Here is an 18,678-nt window from a genome sequence, read left to right as displayed (position 1 = left end):
ATTATAGTAAGCAGTTGTGAGAGCAAAATTGATTTTGGAGAGGAAACTGGAAAGTGTGAGAGGGAGAGAAGACATCCATGTGGGGACGCGGCGTGTTTGTGAGAGTGCAGTCTTGACATGTAGTATGTATTTCTTCAGGTGAGCAAAAATCTCTGCTCTCAAATTAATTTACTGCATGCGGAAGAGCAGTTCAAAGTCACACTCGCAAGCTCTCAAGTTTAACTCTCAAATGACCGCCTCGCCTGGTTCACCAACTACTTCTCAGATAGAGTTCAGTGTGTCAAATCGGAGGGCCTGTTGTCCGGACCAATGGCAGTCTCTATGGGGGTGCCAACGGGTTCAATTCTCGGGCTGACTCTTTTCTCTGTATACATGAATGATGTCGCTCTTGCTGCTGGTGATTCTCTGATCCACCTCTACGCAGACGACACCATTCTGTATACTTCTGGCCCTTCTTTGGACACTGCGTTAAACGAGCTTCAATGCCATACAACACTCCTTCCGTGGCCTCCAACTGCTCTTAAATGCAAGTAAAACTAAATGCATGCTCTTCACCCGATCGCTGCCCGCACCTGTCCGCCCGTCTAGCATCACTACTCTGGACGGTTCTGACTTAGAATATGTGGACAACTACAAATACCTAGATGTCTGGTTAGACTGTAAACTCTCCTTCCAGACTCACATTAAACATCTCCAATCCAAAATTAAATCTAGAATCGGCTTCCTATTTCGCAACAAAGCATCCTTCACTCATGCTGCCAAACATACCCTCGTAAAACTGACTATCCTACCGATCCTTGACTTCGACGATGTCATTTACAAAATAGCCTCTAACACTCTACTCAGCAAATTAGATGCAGTCTATCACAGTGCCATCCGTTTTGTCACCAAAGCCCCATATACCACCCACCACTGCGACTTGTATGCTATCGTTGGCTGGCCCTCGCTTCATATTCAACGCCAAACCCACTGGCTCCAGGTCATCTATAAGTCTTTGCTAGGTAAAGCCGCGCCTTATCTCAGCTCACTGGTCACCATAGCAGCACCCACCGTAGCACGCGCTCCAGCAGGTATATTTCACTGGTCATCCCCTAAAGCCAACACCACCTTTGGCTGCCTTTCCTTCCAGTTCTCTGCTGCCAATGACTGGAACGAATTGCAAAAATCACAGAAGCTGGAGTCTTATATCTCCCTCACTAACTTTAAGCTTCAGCTGTTAGAGCAGCTTACCGATCATTGTACCTGTACACAGCCCATCTGTAAATAGCCCACCCAACTACCTCATCCCCATATTGGTATTTTTTTTTTGTTGCTCCTTTGCACCTCAGTATCTCTACTTGCCCATTCATCTTCTGCACATCTATCACTCCAGTGTTAATGCTAAATTGTAATTATTTCACCACTATGGCCTATTTATTGCCTTACCTCCCTAATCTTGCTACATTTGCACACACTGTATATAGATGTTTCTATTGTGTTATTGACTGTACGTTTGTTTATCCCATGTGTAACTCGGTGTTGTTTGTGTCGCACTGCTTTGCTTTATCTTGGCCAGGTCGCAGTTGTAAATGAGAACTTGTTCTTTACTGGCCTACCAGGTTAAATAAAGGTGAAACAAAAAATAAAAACCTGCGCGCACCACGCTGGCCTGCGCTCGGGGGACCCTTCCTCTGCTCGCTCGACCACATTTCTTCTTTCTCCACTCAAGTGTTTGCTCGCGCAATGATGATTCATCTTGTGCCCGTTCGACTTTTGAATCGGATTTGACACCATATACTTCAAACTGCCTTATGCTACAAAAACAGGAGATAAGCTCCTACCGAGCTGTTCTGGATTTTACAGATTGGCATTCACAGTGTCTCCAAATAGGTCTACTATGTTGTGGTGTTAACAACTGGCATATTTGCGAGATCATGAGAGATCATCTTCCACAGAAACCGCTGTATGGCGAATCTCTCTATAGATACACTGAGTGTACAAAACCTTAGGTACGCCTTCCTAATATTGAGTTGCAACCCCTTTTGCCCTCAGTCTCAGTTCGTCTAGCCCATGTTGACTCCAATGCTTCCCACAGTTGTGTCAAGTTGACTGGATGTCCTTTGGGTGATGGACCATTCTTGATACACACAGGAAATTGTTAAGCATGAAAAACCCAACAGCGTTGCAGTTCTTAACACACTCAAACTGGTGAGCCTCCTAGAGATGGGAGGAGGATGAATTGTTTACCGGCTGCACCAGCACGTTGTTCTTTCCAAACAGCAGGGTGGCTCTGTTGTTCTGGTGCAGGGACTCCACGTAGTCCCGCGCTGAAGGTGAGGGCCGCTCCTCCATGCTGTTACTGGAATGCCTCTTCTGGATCTGGAAACACAGACAGTGTGTTTGTTTTTACCCCATCTCAATCCATCCTCCCATCCGTCCATCCAACTTCCATATATTGGCCAGTTAGTTTCACACATCACTGGTGCAAAATGAATGTATGATGCCATATTGTTCATCCACCATTGAGCACATTTAGTTTATTCCATACAGTTAACCACAATGATCATCCACTGGGAATGAATTAGCAACGGCTAATCAAGTATTATAATGTTACCCAGCTTATACAGCTCTTAGAAACCCTTTCAGCCATGTATTTGATTTCAGGCTGCTACACTGACTCAAACGATGTAACATCAGAAATGTGTTTGGTTGATTGAAGAAAAATGAAATGGGAAACCATTTGCCACTCTGTTTCTGATGACAAAGCCCATTATGTTTGCCTCTAGGGTACAAAAGATAGTGCTGCAATAAACAGCTCTCAGTTGTCAATGTAGAATGAGAATGGTGCTACGTGGCGAGATGATTCTAGCTGCAGGGGTCAATGATAATGTGAAGAGTAGTTCCAGAAAATACACTCTGTCCTCTCCCACAGGACACAATGTGCTCCTTAATGCATTGACAGCAGCAGGTCTTCTTCTACTGAAAGAGAGAGGCTGGGGGAGGCTTCAATGACAGGATTGGTCACGGATATCCCCGCTACGTTTGAGCTAATAGTGTGCAGTGTCAGCAAAACAAAGATATGAAATAATCAATAGAGAAATGTATACCAGGGGATAATGTGGTCATGTTCAATCTTATTTGGGGGAGTTTGGAAGAGTAGTGGGACATTATTTAGAACCCCTACCCTTCCCAGGAAACTTACACAGAGAGCAGGCCTCTTGGTGGGGGAGTCCTGTCTGCAGTGGCCACTGTGGATGCGGTGTCTCTGGACCAGCTCATCGGCCGAGGGGTCTGTCCAGAAGTGGTCCGCCGTCTTCATCTTTGTGTACTCCAAGGCACAGGGCCCCACTGCCAGAGTACAGAATAATAGCGTGAAAAGACGCATCGGTGCCCAGTGTGAGGAGAATCACTTACATTAATTGGTGCCCCGTGTGAGAGGAAATCCCCTACTACACTGGTATATTGTCTGAGATGAGATGTTTATGAATAAAAGCTTAACCATGTGGAATCATTACCTAACAAAGAGGCCAGAATGGGTCCGTCCACCGGATCCATCAGAATAGCCTCTTTTTCATAGAATTTACTGGAACATAAAAACGTTATGGAGGTGAGCTGTGCATTTCTGGATTTCCTTTGCCTCTTCCCTGCAGGTGACCATGCCTTTCACCCTCTTGTGACTCACCTGCTGTTCTCCACGAGGTAGAGCACGATCTTGTCCAGCACCTTCTCGATGAGGGCCGTGCGGATCCAAAGGTTTCTGACCACCTGCGGGCTGAGGCTGGGCAGCCTGGACAGTATCCGTAAGCTATCCTGGTTGGGCAAACTTTGGTTCCGTCTGCAACGTAGAAACAGGGGAGAGGGAGGGAGGGAGGAACTCAGAGGTTACCTTTGGTTATTTTCTACCAGTGATAATTTATTATGTGACACCTGCATTGCATCAGTAAACTATAATTATGTGTGAGTAGAGTTGTCATGTATGACAGAGATCATGTTTAGGATTTGTTAGCAGTAATATACAGTAACAGCTCTTTGCTTTTGAGTGCTATGGTCTGTGTCTGTACAGGGATTCGGTGGTGTGTTTGTGTCTGTACAAAGGTGTGTGTGCTCTCACTTGCTCTCCGTGATCTGTTCCAGCTCCTGAGCCTTTCTGCACAGCTCCTCTGCCGGGGCGAAGCTCTTCCCCACCTTCATGAAGAGCGCTGCTATCTTGTTGCTACGCAGGAATCCCGCCGCTCGCCGCTTAAGCCCATGGAGAATGCACGCCTCCACCGCAGCTGCACACACACACACAAATAGGCACAGAAATAATAGTACATTTCAAAATCTAGATGAGAAACAGTTTGAGAATTCACTGAAACTTGTCACCATTATGAATCATTTATGTTCTGCATTTTAATATTTCATTCAACTTTATTAAAAATGTAATATCACTGTATGATGCTGGTGTTGAGTTACAAGATGCAATACATTATATGACATACGATGATGAATGCACACCACAGAAGGCTGCTGAGGAGAGGACGGCTCATAATGTCTGGAATGGAGTGAATGGAATTATATTAAACACATGAAAACTATGTGTTTAATGAGTTCAATACCATTACATTTATTACGTTCCAGCCATTACTATGAGCCGCCAGAGCTGGTCCTCCCCAATTAAGTTGCCACCAACCTCCTGTGATGCACACAAATGTAGTGTCAATAGAAGGGGATTCACATTCTTAAAAAACACATCCACCATCATACTGTGTTGTAAAAAATATGATACATGGTCCTAAATAAAAATCTCTCAATACCCGTAGAGAATCTGCATATTATAGTACTTAGCTTCTGTGTAATTGTGACTGAGCCGTATGATGGACATTTCAGACAAAGCTCTGCGGCTTGAGGCTGTTATGAAAGTGGTTCAAATAAGGCAATCCTTTTTATTACGTTATCCTTAAACATAATTATATTTTCCTAAGCCAAGAGCTTATCCAGTAAACACTAGTGCACACACGCACCGCATGCACACATACACACGAACAGACACGTCTTTCTATAAGGCCTATGTGGCAGTGCCTTGAGCAGTTTTGACATTTGAGCTCTCTCTCATGACTAATCCCGTGGTTGTCATGGAAACCCCTGCTGATGGAGTGCACCAGTGCTGAGAAAGAAAGAAGTGGAGGGAGAATCTCTCTCTGCCTGTGATGTACTTTCAACCAACTTTGCCAATACAGCTATAACCTAACCTATATCAAAATAATTTCCATACCATGTCCATTATTGCACTGAATAACTAAACTTTACTTATAATGTATTTAAATCTAAATAAAAACCGAGTAATCAGAGTTCATAAAACTATGTAATCTGAATGGATGATCTCCGTATGTGTGGTTCCCACCATGAAGCATGGAGGAGGAGGTGTGATTGTGTGGGGGTGCTTTGTTTGTGACACTGTAAGTGATTTATTTACAATTCAAGGCACACTTAACCAGCATGGCTACCACAGCATTTTGCAGCGATAAGCCATCCAATCTGGTTTGCGCTTAGTGGGACTATCATTTGTTTTTCAACAGGTCAATGACCCAACACACCTCCAGGCTGTGTAAGGGCAATTTGACCAAGATGGAGAGTGATGGGGTGCTGCATCAGATGACCTGGCCTCCACAATCACCCGACCTCAACCCAATTGAGATGGTTAGGGATGAGTTGGACCGCAGAATGAAGGAAAAGCAGCCAACAAGTGCCAACAACTGTTGGAAAAGCATTCCAGGTTAAGCTGGTTGAGAGAATTCAAAGAGTGTGCAAAGTTCTCATCAAGGCAAAGGGTGGCTACTTTGAAGAATCTAAAATCTAAACTATATTTTGATTTGTTTAACACTTTTTTAGTTACTACATGATTCCATATGTGTTATTTAATAGTTTTGATGTCTTCACTATTATTCTACAATGTAGAAAATAGTAAAAATAAAGTAAAACCCTTGAATGAGTAGGTGTGTTCCAAACTTTTGACTGGTACTGTATATATTTACTATATTTTCCAGCTATTCTGTAGCTTTGTAATCCTAATGTTGGAGCAGTGTTGTGTATATTCTCACTAATACAGTATGTACTTCATCTCTTCCTCGCTCTCTCTTCCTTCCTTCCTTTCTCTTTATCTTGGTGCACGTCTCTGTTTCCTTCATTATTATTAGAGGAGCGAGAAATGTAATTCCGTGACAAAGATGTCTCAATAGGATGCCCCTTATCTTTCAAACTACTAGAAAATACACTGCAATATTGAAAAGAAATCAGCATTTCCAGAGGGTGAAACCTCCTTGGCTTTGCGGTACTTTGGCCTAACACAAGCCCGGGAGCCATACAACCAAAGCAATATCCTTTGTGTCAAATAAACCCTTAAAGGAAACGAGTGGCTGGACCCTGTCCACTTTCCACAGGGGAGGCACTCTTATTTAAAAGGTAATTACAGCTACTGGAGTAATGACCCCTAATCAGCCCCGTATCTGTGGCAACAGAACACATTAAGGGACTCAGAGTGTCTGTGTTGCCACTGACCAGGAATTCTCAGCACTACGACACACTCAACACATTCTAAATACGGCCAACCACACAATTGGCTTAGATTAATTATTCAATGCCAACATCATGCCTACCCTGGGTGCCAGTCTGTTTCTGCTCTCTTGCTATATCCTTATTGAAATGGTATGGCAATTCCATAACGAGTTGATAAGAGTGCAGAAACAGATTGGCACTCAGGCTACTTCATGACCACTTTGAGAAAGATACACCTTTAAAGATTGGCCTCATTAACAATTGGATGACTTAACTAAATAAAGATCCTATTAAATTAGTATTCTATTTCCTAAGTCTATGGTTACTATCTCTGTCACAGCAATGTGAAGGGAAGGGAAAAATAGCTATTTTGGTGAGGAGAACAGGAAGAAGTGACTAACACTTGATATTTCCCGGGCGCTCCTGCCTAGGCGACTTGAATATTTGACCATGATGATAGAGGCTAATTACTCCCCGGTGACCTGCCTGAGCAAGTCGTCGCCTCATGCCTTCCCTTTCCCACTCCCCTCGCCCTCCATCTCCATCCTGTGATCTCTGCACACAGACACATTTGTGTGACAGCTTGGTGTAAAACCTGGGACAGCATAGTAGAACGTGGGGGGAGCAAACACTAACAGCCATATGAGGTAAAGGGAAAGCTCTTACTTCGAGGTCTGCTAATAGTCAGGATACTCTCCTGTTGTAGTCGGGGAGGAAGAGACCTTCCTTGGAGATTGATCACACAGTTATCAGCTAGCAGTGGGCACATGCACAGATAGAGCCCTATGGGTGCTGGAGCACCTGCCCTTTTGTCCTCCTATGAAAAAAGTGTCATTATGATTGGTGGCGTTTTAAAAAAAAGAATGACTTTTTATTACATTTTTGTATCTGTTTTCTCTCTTATAAATTTAAAGGCAACGAATTGCCTATCAAACTAGATAATTTCTCATAAAAAGCATGAATCTTTAAAAAAAGATCCCCTGCCCTGCCCTTCTGCGGCCGTGAGAGCGGCAGTGCATTGCTGCACTCTTCCTTGTTGCATGCACGAGCTACCCACCGGTGCAGAGCGGTGAGTTTGAAATTAATACGGCCAGTAGTAGGATACTTTGGAGTTGCTAGCATGTGTTGTCTGAGGGGGCAACAGCAGTTCGACTGTTTGTCAGTAGCATAACAAATTCAAGTAAAGATTAGCATAGCCTAGCTAACTAGCTGATTAATCTAGCCTACATTAGCAACATTGTTTCCGCTGCATTCATTCATTTGGTAATTGTAGCCACTGCAAACAAAAAAAACAAAAATGTTACATCATAATATTTCTACCAAACATACTTTCAATAATATGTCCGAGTACAGCACCGGTTTAAAGGTTATTTGGCTCTTTGTGCCACTGTGGCAGCCAAAACTGCCTGTGCAGAAAACTCAGTGCACTGTCTTCAAGACAGAGCACTAGTCATTGGAGAGACTCTGAGAAGATCTTAATTGCATACTGCTCTCGTCCTCTCTCCTTCTCAAAACCCATTGGATGAGAAAGCCAGAGGTCCCACCCCTCTAATCTTCTCCTCCAATGTGGTTTTGGAGAGATTACTCGAGGAGTATGCAAATTACATTTTTCCCTAGAGACAGCCCCCAGTTTGTGGTATGGCATACATATTAGGAACTTTGTCAATCCTCCTCAGATATCACCCCTCACCTAGTCAAGTCTCAACCCTGCACATTTTGCCATGAGGCAGAGAGAAAATGTTGCTGTTTTAAAGCTAATTTCCTTCAATTCTATACATTTTACCATGGTGCAGAGAGAACATTTTCTGTTTTATAGCTAATCTCATGCTATTCTACACTTTTTGGCATGAGGCTGAGAGAAAATGTTGCAGTTTTAAAGCTAATTTATTGCAATGACATGTTGGCTTATGGCATGTTCATAAAATAAAACAAATCGGGAAGTATGTCCTTTTAAAAAGTCACTTGAGCTGACCTTTTCACAGTTGTTCTATAAACGACACTGCAACAAAAATGTCCAGAGGAAACACTGATTAGTGATGATCAGCTGATAAAGCCCAGCCCAGTCGCGCTTCTAGCAAAGTTAGTTAATTTCATCTTTGGTTCTAGCTTGCTTAGCTTACAATGTGTGATGAGTGAGTGTATTTTTGCAGAAAATGTAATGTTATTAAGGTGCCTTTTTTAAACTTTGAGCACCCAACAAAGGTCTGGACATGGCCCTGGCTAGCAGACCCTCAAACCCTCCACCCACAGGTTGATGTGATATGCAGATTTGGTCCTTTTCTCTACCACTTTTATCAGTTGATAAAATATCCTGCGACTTCGGTAGGATGTCAGTGAGGCTTGATGAGCCTGTGAAGAATGTCTGAGGGACTATGAAATTATTATTTCACCCCCCTATGCAGTACAGCAGATAGTCACTAATTAAAATGGCGCCGGAAGAAATGGCAGCAGTTTTACGGGCGCCTACCCAATTGTGCTATTATGTGGGGGTTTTTCACATTATTTGTAACTTATTTTGTACATAATGTTTCTGCCACCGTATCTTACAGCTGTTGGTGCACGAAATCTAAGGAAGTCTCTAGATGTTGCTCGCCTGAAGTAAAATATCTTATGATAAACTGTAGACCACACTATTTGCCAAGAGAGTTTTCATCTATACTTTTCATGGCTGTTTATTTACCACCACAGACTGATGCTGGCACTAAGACCGCACACAGTCAGCTGTATAAGGAAATAAGCAAACAAGAAACCGCTCACCCAGAGGCGGCGCTCCTACTGGCCGGAGACTTTAATGCAGGGAAACTTAAATCAGTTTTGCCTAATCTCGATCAACATGTTAGATACGCAACCAGAGGGAAACAAATTCTAGATCACCTGTACTCCACACACAGAGACGCATACAAAGCTCTCCGTCGCCCTCCATTTGGTAAATCTGACCACAATTCTATCCTCCTGATTCCTGCTTACAAGCAAAAATTCAAGCAGGACGCACCAATGACTCGGTCTATAAACAAGTGGTCAGATGAAGCAGATGCTAAACTACAGGACTGTTTTGCTATTACAGACTGGAGCATGTTCCGGGATTCTTCAGATTGCATTGAGGAGTACACCATATCAGTCACTGGCTTTATCAATAAGTGCATCGAGGACGTCGTCCCCACAGTGACTGTACATGAAGAGGGTAGTGCGAACAGCCCAGTACATCACTGGGGCTAAGCTGCCTGACATCCAGGACCTCTACACCAGGCGGTGCCGAAGGAAGGCCCTATAAATTGTCAAAGACCCCAGCCACCCCAGTCATAGACTGTTCTCTCTACTACCGCATGGCAAGCGGTACCAGAGCATCACGTTTAGGACCAAAAGGCTTCTCAACAGCTTTTACCCCCAAGCCATAAGACTCCTGAACAGGTAATCAAATGGCTACCCGGACTATTTGCATTGTGTGTGCCCCCCCAACCCCTCTTTTACGCTGCTGCTACTCTCTGTCTATCATACATGCATAGTCACTTTAACCATACATTCATGTACATACTACCTCAATTAGCCAGACTAACCGGTGCCCCCGCACATTGGCTACCAGGACTATCTGCATTGTGTCCCACCACCCGCCAACCACTCTTTTACGCTACTGCTACTCTCTGTTTATCAAATATGCATAGTCACTTTAACCATACCTACATGTACATACCACCTCAATTAACCTTGACTAACCGGTGCTTGTATATAGCCTCGCCACTGTTATTTTTCACTGTCTTTTTAATGTTGTTTTTTATTTCTTTACTTAACTACTGTTCACCTAATACCTGTTTTTTACTTAAAAATTGCACTGTTGGTTAGGGCCTGTAAGTAAGCATTTCACTATAAGGTCTACCTACACTTGTTGTATTCGGCGCACGTGACAAATAAACTTTGATTTGATTTATCACCTATACTTATGCTTTCAACAAGCCTTTTTTCTACCAACAACAAAGTGTTAAATCACTAAACTCTTGACGGGGCTTGACGACCTTGTTCCCTGGCTGTGTTGCATAAGAGGCGTCCCAGCAATAGTTGCAATGATGTAATTCTGACAGGTTTTCTTTGTGATGTCAGGTTTTACAGAAGTCTTTTAATGGATCAGAAAAAGGGAAACCGGTACGGTTCTTATACCATATACTGTATACAGTGCGTTCGGAAAGTATTCAGACCACTTGACTTTTTCCACATTTTGTTACGTTTTTAGAAATATTTCCAAACATATTCAAAATAAAAAACAGATAACTTATTTACATAGATATTCAGACCCTTTGCTTCGAGACTCCAAATTGAGCTCAGGTGCATCCTGTTTCAATTGATCATCCTTGAGATGTTTCTACAACTTGATTGGAATCCACTTGTGGTAAATTAAATTGATTGGACATGATTTGGAAAGGCCCACACCTGTCTAAATAAGGTTCCACAGTTGACTGTCCCCAGTCCACCTGGCCTTGCTGCTGTTCCAGTTTCAACTGTTCTGCCTGCGGTTATGGAACCCCTACCTGTCCCAGACCTGCTGTTTTCAATTCTTAATGATCGGCTATGAAAAGCCAACTGACATTTATTCCTGATTATTATTTGACCATGCTTGTCATTTATGAACATTTTGAACATCTTGGCCATGTTCTGTTATAATCTCCACCCGGCACAGCCAGAAGAGGACTGGCCACCCCTCATAGCCTGGTTCCTCTCTAGGTTTCTTCCTAGGTTTTGGCCTTTCTAGGGAGTTTTTCCTAGCCACCGTGCTTCTACACCTGCATTGCTTGCTGTTTGGGGTTTTAGGCTGGGTTTCTGTACAGCACTTCGAGATATTAGCTGATGTACGAAGGGCTATATAAAATAAACTTGATTGATTGATGATTGACAGTGCATGTTAGAGCAATAACCAAGCCATGAGGTCAAAGGAATTGTACATAGAGCTTCGAGACAGGATTGTGTCGAGGCACAGATCTGGGAAAGGGTACCAAAACATTTCTGCAGCATTGAAGATCCCCAAGAACACAGTGGCCTCCATCATTCTTAAATGGAAGAAGTTTGGAACCACCAAGACTCTTCCTAGCGCTGGCTGCCCGGCCAAACTGAGCAATCGGGGGAGAAGAGCCTTGGTCAGGGAGGCGACCAAGAACCCGATGGTCACTCTGACAGAGCTCCAGAGTTCCTCTATGGAGATGGAAGAACCTTCCAGAGGGACAACCATTTCTGCAGCACTCCACCAATCAGGCCTTAATGGTAGTGGTCAGACGGAAGCCACTCTTCAGTTAAAGGCACATGACAGCCCGCTTGGAGTTTGTCAAAAGGTACCCAAAGACTATCAGACCATGAAAAACAAGATTCTCTGGTCTGATGAAACCAAGATTGAACTATTTGGCCTGAATGCAAAGCTGTCATCAAGGCAAAGGATGGCAACTTTGAAGAATCTTAAATATATATTTTTGGTACTACATTATTCATTATGTGTTATTATTCTACAATGTAGAACATAGTAAAAAAATAAGAACAATCCTTGAATGAGTAGGTGTGTCCAAACTTTTGATTGGTACTGTATGTAAAAACTTTTAAATTTTTTATAAATTAGCAAAAATGTCTAAAAACCAGTGTTTGCTTTGTCATTATGGGCTATTGTGTGTATTGATGAGGAAAAAAACTATTTAATTCATTTTAGAATAAGGCTGTAGCGTAACAAAATGTAGAAAAAGTCAAGGGGTCTGAATACTTTCCGAATGCACTGTATGTTGGGAAAAACAGCCTGAACATTGAAATCTGACTGACTCGTGTCTGACAGGATATCTGTTCCTTCTGATTGGCACAATGACAAAAGGTTTGATTTTTTTTCTGTTGTAGGGCAGGTGATTAATGAGCAAATACCACCAAATATGTCCCAATAGTTGAAACTCACCACAAAATGAGACGATGTGGCTGCTGTCTTCATGTACAAACTTCCTGGTGACAGCCTCTTCCATGATCTGCTTCACCTGTGAATGACATGGGGAGGAGACACTCAGACCTTCTCTACAAAACCACTTATCTACGGGAGTGAGGAGGAGGGAAGGATTTATCAGTAAACATGTACAGAATTTGTTTTACATTGGGAACATACACGAGGGGAGGGAGGCAGGAAGGGAGGGTGAGAGAGAGAGAGAGAGAGAGAGAGAGAGAGAGAGAGAGAGAGAGAGAGAGAGAGAGAGAGAGAGAGAGAGAGAGATTAAGCTGAGCGGGAAGAGTGCATGCAAAGTTTGAAGGATGAGTCACCCAACTCGCATCAAGCAGATCTAGATGGATAGGGCTGAAGAGGGCTGATGTTGGGTGGGTGGGGCGCTAATTTATCCACACCTCTGGGGCCCACCTCACAGACTAGCTTTACAATCAAACCTCTTTAGATATGAATGGAGAAAGAGAGAGTGAGAGCACAGTGTCAGACGCTTTTCATGTCTCACCAGGGCTGGCACTATACGACACCTCTAATTGATTCAGTGACGTCGCAACCAGCAGAAACTTCACTCAAACACACAGCTTCGGAAAAACAAGCGGGAGGAGAGTTTTAGAGTACAAACGTTTGGTTTAATCAACACCAAGGTTTCCCCCTTGCTGACCCGGACACAGGCTGCTCACAGAGACAACATCAGACCTGCGCCCCAGATGCCTGATAACTCTGACCCTGGTGAATATGGGGACATCTCCTAGCACTGCCATTGCTCTGTATCCTGGAAATCAGCCTGCAGATAGAGCAGCCCAGATAGCACTAATTTCCTGTTGTAATAGGTCTTTCCTCAGAGGAGATATTACATTGCACAAAGAGAGGTGGTGCCTGCCTAGAGAACAACGCCACACACACACACAAACACACAGATACCCAAACATCTGTGCAGACATAGAGGAGCTTTGAATATCACTACAGAGGGCAGATTAAACAAATAATGCTCCATTAAAGCAAAAATATTTATAATTACTTGATTGTTTAACTGCCTCTATGTTGCAATCTCTGATTGTAAATCTAGTATGGTTAAACAAACCTGGGCCTGGTTTCCCAAAAGCATCTTAAGGCTATGTTCATCGTTAGGACCTTCGAACTAATCATTGTTAAATCGCCAAGCTATTTCCCAAAACCATAGTTTCTAAAGTTGCACTTGAAATTTCTTGTTATTTACCGACTGCCTCAGACCACTAAGTGCATCGTTCAATGTGTTTTTTCCCTACCACATCACTTTATACACAGAAGATATCCACTAAACATAGAATCAAGATGTTTAACTGTCTCTCTGTGACCCCAATATGTGACCCCCAAACGAAGTTGACTGCAAACACAGAGTTGCCAATGTCTTTGCAATTGTTAAAAACAAGCAAAGGATAAAAAGATGCTTCAAATGAAAACTGGGATGACTGCAGTAAAATATAAATAGCCTACAGTATAGGCTACATAGGCCTATAGATTTTTTTTTTATTGAAATCAATTTCATGTTCATTCAATTGAGTTCTATTTTTCTAATTGTAGGATACTGCTTGTAATTTGCCTAAATATATTGAGTGATGTGTAACAACATGTGCACAATGATGTGCTAAATTAATCTGTGATTGATTGCATTATTATAGGGTAAGCATTAGAATAAGCAACCTCAATATTTGCAGCCATTAGGTGATAATATTGCTCTAGGAGCTGATCTGTCGTCAGTATTGTGGAAAAAATATAATGTTAAGGTAAAATTTGAATGGAGAAAGCTGATCAGACAGCAGCGCTGCCTTTCTTTCTTAAGACTTACCGAATGTTCTTTCTGCATGGTGTTTTGGGAAATGTATGTTACATCTTCGGCCATTGTAGGAAAGTTGCATCGTTAAAACACTTCGTTAAAACACAAGTTGCATCGTTAAAACACAAGTTCCATTGCTATCGGGAAATCAGGCCCTGAAGGTAAAATAATCTGTCATAAGTGTAATAGAGGTGGTTCAGTGAACTATGATCATGTGATGAGTAACCTTGCCCCTGTAGACTTGCTAATGCCCTAGAATCAGATCAGTGTGCAAACACAGTCTTTTGGCATACAGGAAAACGCAGTATTTGAACCCAGATGGTCACATTGGTGTATATGGTCTCTGTGAGGAGAAAGAGCTCAAAGGGGTGTAAAGTGTAAGAGGCAAGCTAACAGGAGTTTGAGGTCAGGTCACATAAGGATAAGCTCAGCCATTTCAATTTGTGGATGTGAAATTTGCCCATAACATGTTGGCTGGAGTACATTGGTGACACCACCTTCCCCGAGTTCCAGTTTTGTTGCTCTGTTGGCTAAAACATCTCCCCTTTTGCCCTAAGAACAGCCTCAATTTGTTGGGGCATGGATTCTACAAGGTGTTGAAAGCATTCTACAGGGATGTTGGCCCATGTTGACTCCATTGCTTCCCAAAGTTGTGTCTAGTTGGCTGGATGTCCTTTTTGTGGTTGACCACTGTTGATACACACGGGAAACTGAACATGAAAAATCCAGCAGCATTGCAGTTCTTGACACAAACCTACTACCATACCCGGTTCAAAGGCACTTAAAGGGGAATTTCAACCTGGCTCTGCCACGGCATGTAGTCATTAGTATTTTAACATTACGTTTTTATCATAAACATCACAATTATCCAAACCACAAGCTAGAACTAGCACATTTTCATTTTAATGGTAGAATCGGGAAGTTTCGACTCCCTGTGTTTTGACTCCCCATTCCATTCTTGTGTATTGGTGTCTCTGAGGGGTCTTTGGCCTGGTTTGCTAACTACCTCTCTCAAAGAGTGCAGTGTATAAAGTCAGAACACATCTGCTGTCTCAGCCACTGCCTGTCACCATGGGAGTACCCCAAGGCTCAATCCTAGGCCCCACGCTCTTCTCAATTTACATCAACAACATAGCTCAGGCAGTAGGAAGCTCTCTCATTCATTTATATGCAGATGATACAGTTTATACTCAGCTGGCCCCTCCCTGGAATTTGTGTTAAATGCTCTAGAACAAAGCTTCCTTAGTGTCCAACAAGCTTTCTCTACCCTTAACCTTGGTTCAGAACACCTCCAAAACAAAGGTCATGTGGTTTGGTAAGAAGAATGCCCCTCTTCCCACAAGTGTTATTACTACCTCTGAGGGTTTAGAGCTTGAGGTAGTTACCTCATATACAGTGGGGCAAAAAAGTATTTAGTCAGCCACCAATTGTGCAAGTTYTCCCACTTAAAAAGATGAGAGAGGCCTGTAATGTTCATCATAGGTACACTTCAACTATGACAGATAAAATGAGAAAAAAAAATCCAGAAAATCACATTGTAGGATTTTTTATGAATTTATTTGCAAATTATGGTGGAAAATAAGTATTTGGTCAATAACAAAAGTTTATCTCAAATTACTTTTGTTATATACCCTTTGTTGGCAATGACAGAGGCGTCAAACGTTCTTTCTGTAAGTCTTCACAAGGTGGTTCACACACTGTTGCTGGTATTTTGGCCGCATTCCTCCATGCAGATCTCCTCTAGAGCATGATGTTTTGGGGCTGTTGCTGGGCAACACGGACTTTCAACTCCCTCCAAAGATTTCTATGGGGTTTAGATCTGGAGACTGGCTAGGCCACTCCAGGACCTTGAATGCTTCTTACGAAGCCACTCCTTCGTTGCTCCCGGGCGTGTGGTGGATCATTGTCATGCTGAAAGACCCAGCCACCGGTTTCATCTTCAATGCCCTTGCTGATGGAAGGAGGTTTTCACTCAAAATCTTCACGATAACATGGCCCCATCATTCTTTCCTTTACACGGATCAGTCGTCCTGGTCCCTTTGCAGAAAAACAGCCCCAAAGCATGATGTTTCCACCCCCATGCTTTCACAGTAGGTATGGTTGTTTTGGGATAGCAACCTCAGCATCTTTGTCTTACCCAAACACCGCCGATTGAAGTTTTTACCAAAAAGGTTTATTTGTTCGCTATCAGTCTGACAATATGACATTCTCCCAATCTTCTTCTCGAATAATCCAATAGGCTACTAGCAACTTTCAGACGGGCACTGCGACATGTACTGGCGTATGCAGGGGGACACGTCTTGGCACTGATCAAGGATTTGCAGTCCCTGGCGGAGATAATGTGTGATTGATCGTAGCTGTTGTTACTTTGGGTCGCAGCTCTCTGGCAGGTCGTTCACTAGGTCCCCCTCGTGATAGTCTGCGGATTTTTGCTTCACCGTGTCATTTGTGATCATATTTGACCACCACGGCGGGAGATACTGCGTAGGCCGGATCCTATATCTGACGGTAGATATGCGGTCTTGTATGTCTTCACAAGTTAGTCGCTAATAATTGCTCCCACTCAGTGTGCTGTTTTCTTGCAAACAAGCTGCTTACCTATTGCAGATGCCAGTTCTTCCCAGCCTGGTGCAGGTCTACAAATTTTGTTTTCTGTAGTGTGCTTGACAGCTCTGTGTGCTTGGCCATAGTGGAGTTGTAAGTGTGACTGTTTGAGGTTGTGGGAGAGTGTCTTTTATACTGATAACAAGGTTCAAACAGGTGCCATTAATACAGGTAACGAGTGCGAGGACAGAGGAGCCTCTTAAAGAAGAAGTTACAGTCTGTCAAGAGCCAGAAATCTTGCTTGTTTGTAGGTGACCAAAAATACTTATTTTCCACCATAATTTTGCAAATAAAATCATAAAAATCCTACAATGTGATTTCTGGAATTTTTCTCTTCTCATTTTTGGTCGGTCATAGTGAAGGTGTTACCTATGATGAAAATTACAGGCCTCTCTCATCTTTTTAAGTGGGAGAACTTGCACAATTGGTGGCTGACTAAATACTTTTTTGCCCCACTGTAAGTACTTGGGAGTATGGCTAGACGGTACACTGTCCTTCTCTCAGCACATTTCAAAGCTGCAGGCTAAAGTTAAATCTAGACTCTTTCACCCCAGCTGCCAAAGTAACCCTGATTCAGATGGCCATCCTACCCATGCTAGATTATGGAGACGTAATTTATAGATCGCCAGGGATGGGTGCTCTCGAGCGGCTAGATGTTCTTTACCATTCGGCCATCAGATTTGCCATCAATGCTCTTTATAGAACACATCACTGCACTCTATACTCCTCTGTAAACTGGTCATCTCTGTATACCCGTCACAAGACCCACTGGTTGAAGCTTATTTATAAAACACTCTTAGGCCTCACTTCCCCCTATCTGAGATATCTACTGCAGCCGTCATCCTCCAAATACAACATCCGTTCTGCCAGTCACATTCTGTTAAAGGTCCCCAAAGCACACACATCCCTAGGTCGGTCGTCTTTCTAGTTCGCTGCAGCTAGCGACTGGAATGAGCTGCAACAAGCACTCAAACTGGACAATGTTATCTCAATCTCTTCATTCAAAGACTCAATCATGGACACTCTTACTGACAGTTGTGGCTGCTTTGCATGATGTATTGTTGTCTCTACCTTCTTGTCCTTTGTGCTGTTGTCTGTGCCCAATAATGTTTGTACCATATTTTGTGCTGCTACTATGTTGTGCTGCTGCCATGTTGTGTTGCTACCATGTTGTTGTCATGTTGTGTTGCTACCATGCTGTGTTGTCATGAGTTGCTACCTTGCTATGTTGTTGTCTTAGGTCTCTCTTTATGTAGTGTTGTGTTGTCTCTCTTGTCGTGATGTGTGTTTTGTCCTATATTTAAAAATAAAATAACATTAATCCCCCCTGTCCCCGCAGGAGGCCTTTTGCCGTTTGGTAGGATGTTATTGTAAATAAAATGTTTTTTTAACTGACTTGCCTAGTTAAATAAATGGTCAAAAAAAGCAATGAAATATATGATAAAGGTGATGACTTTGGTATTTATTTATTTTTCCTAATTGTAATTGTATAGTTATTTGGTTTGTTTTGTACCTGTTTGTATCTCAGAAGACCATATCCTTAATAATATCCATCATACACTGCTAAAAAAATAAAGGGAACACTTAAACAACACAATGTAACTCCAAGTCAATCACACTTCTGTGAAATCAAACTGTCCACTTAGGAAGCAACACTGATTGACAATAAATTTCACATGCTGTTGTGCAAATGGAATAGACAAAAGGTGGAAATTATAGGCAATTAGCAAGACACCCCCAATAAAGGAGTGGTTCTGCAGGTGGTGACCACAGACCACTTCTCAGTTCCTATGCTTCCTGGCTG

General features: G+C 42.8%; 1 protein-coding gene across 1 annotated transcript in view; it reads right to left on the bottom strand.

The window, feature by feature from the left end:
* Nucleotides 1–18,678, bottom strand: part of LOC111975163 (small G protein signaling modulator 1-like) — a 65,070-nt gene that overhangs the window by 32,698 nt on the left and 13,694 nt on the right. The window contains exons 3-8 of the mRNA XM_024003369.3: nucleotides 12,425–12,500; nucleotides 4,091–4,253; nucleotides 3,662–3,814; nucleotides 3,495–3,562; nucleotides 3,182–3,327; nucleotides 2,227–2,358 (exon numbers count right to left, since the gene is read on the bottom strand). Coding sequence (XP_023859137.1) covers nucleotides 2,227–2,358; nucleotides 3,182–3,327; nucleotides 3,495–3,562; nucleotides 3,662–3,814; nucleotides 4,091–4,253; nucleotides 12,425–12,500 — 738 coding nt within the window. The remainder of the gene's footprint in view (nucleotides 1–2,226; nucleotides 2,359–3,181; nucleotides 3,328–3,494; nucleotides 3,563–3,661; nucleotides 3,815–4,090; nucleotides 4,254–12,424; nucleotides 12,501–18,678) is intronic.

This window comes from Salvelinus sp. IW2-2015, linkage group LG15 (genome assembly GCF_002910315.2).
Source record: "Salvelinus sp. IW2-2015 linkage group LG15, ASM291031v2, whole genome shotgun sequence".
Classification (NCBI taxonomy): Eukaryota; Metazoa; Chordata; class Actinopteri; order Salmoniformes; family Salmonidae; genus Salvelinus; species Salvelinus sp. IW2-2015.
This window is presented reverse-complemented; position numbering and strand designations above follow the sequence as displayed.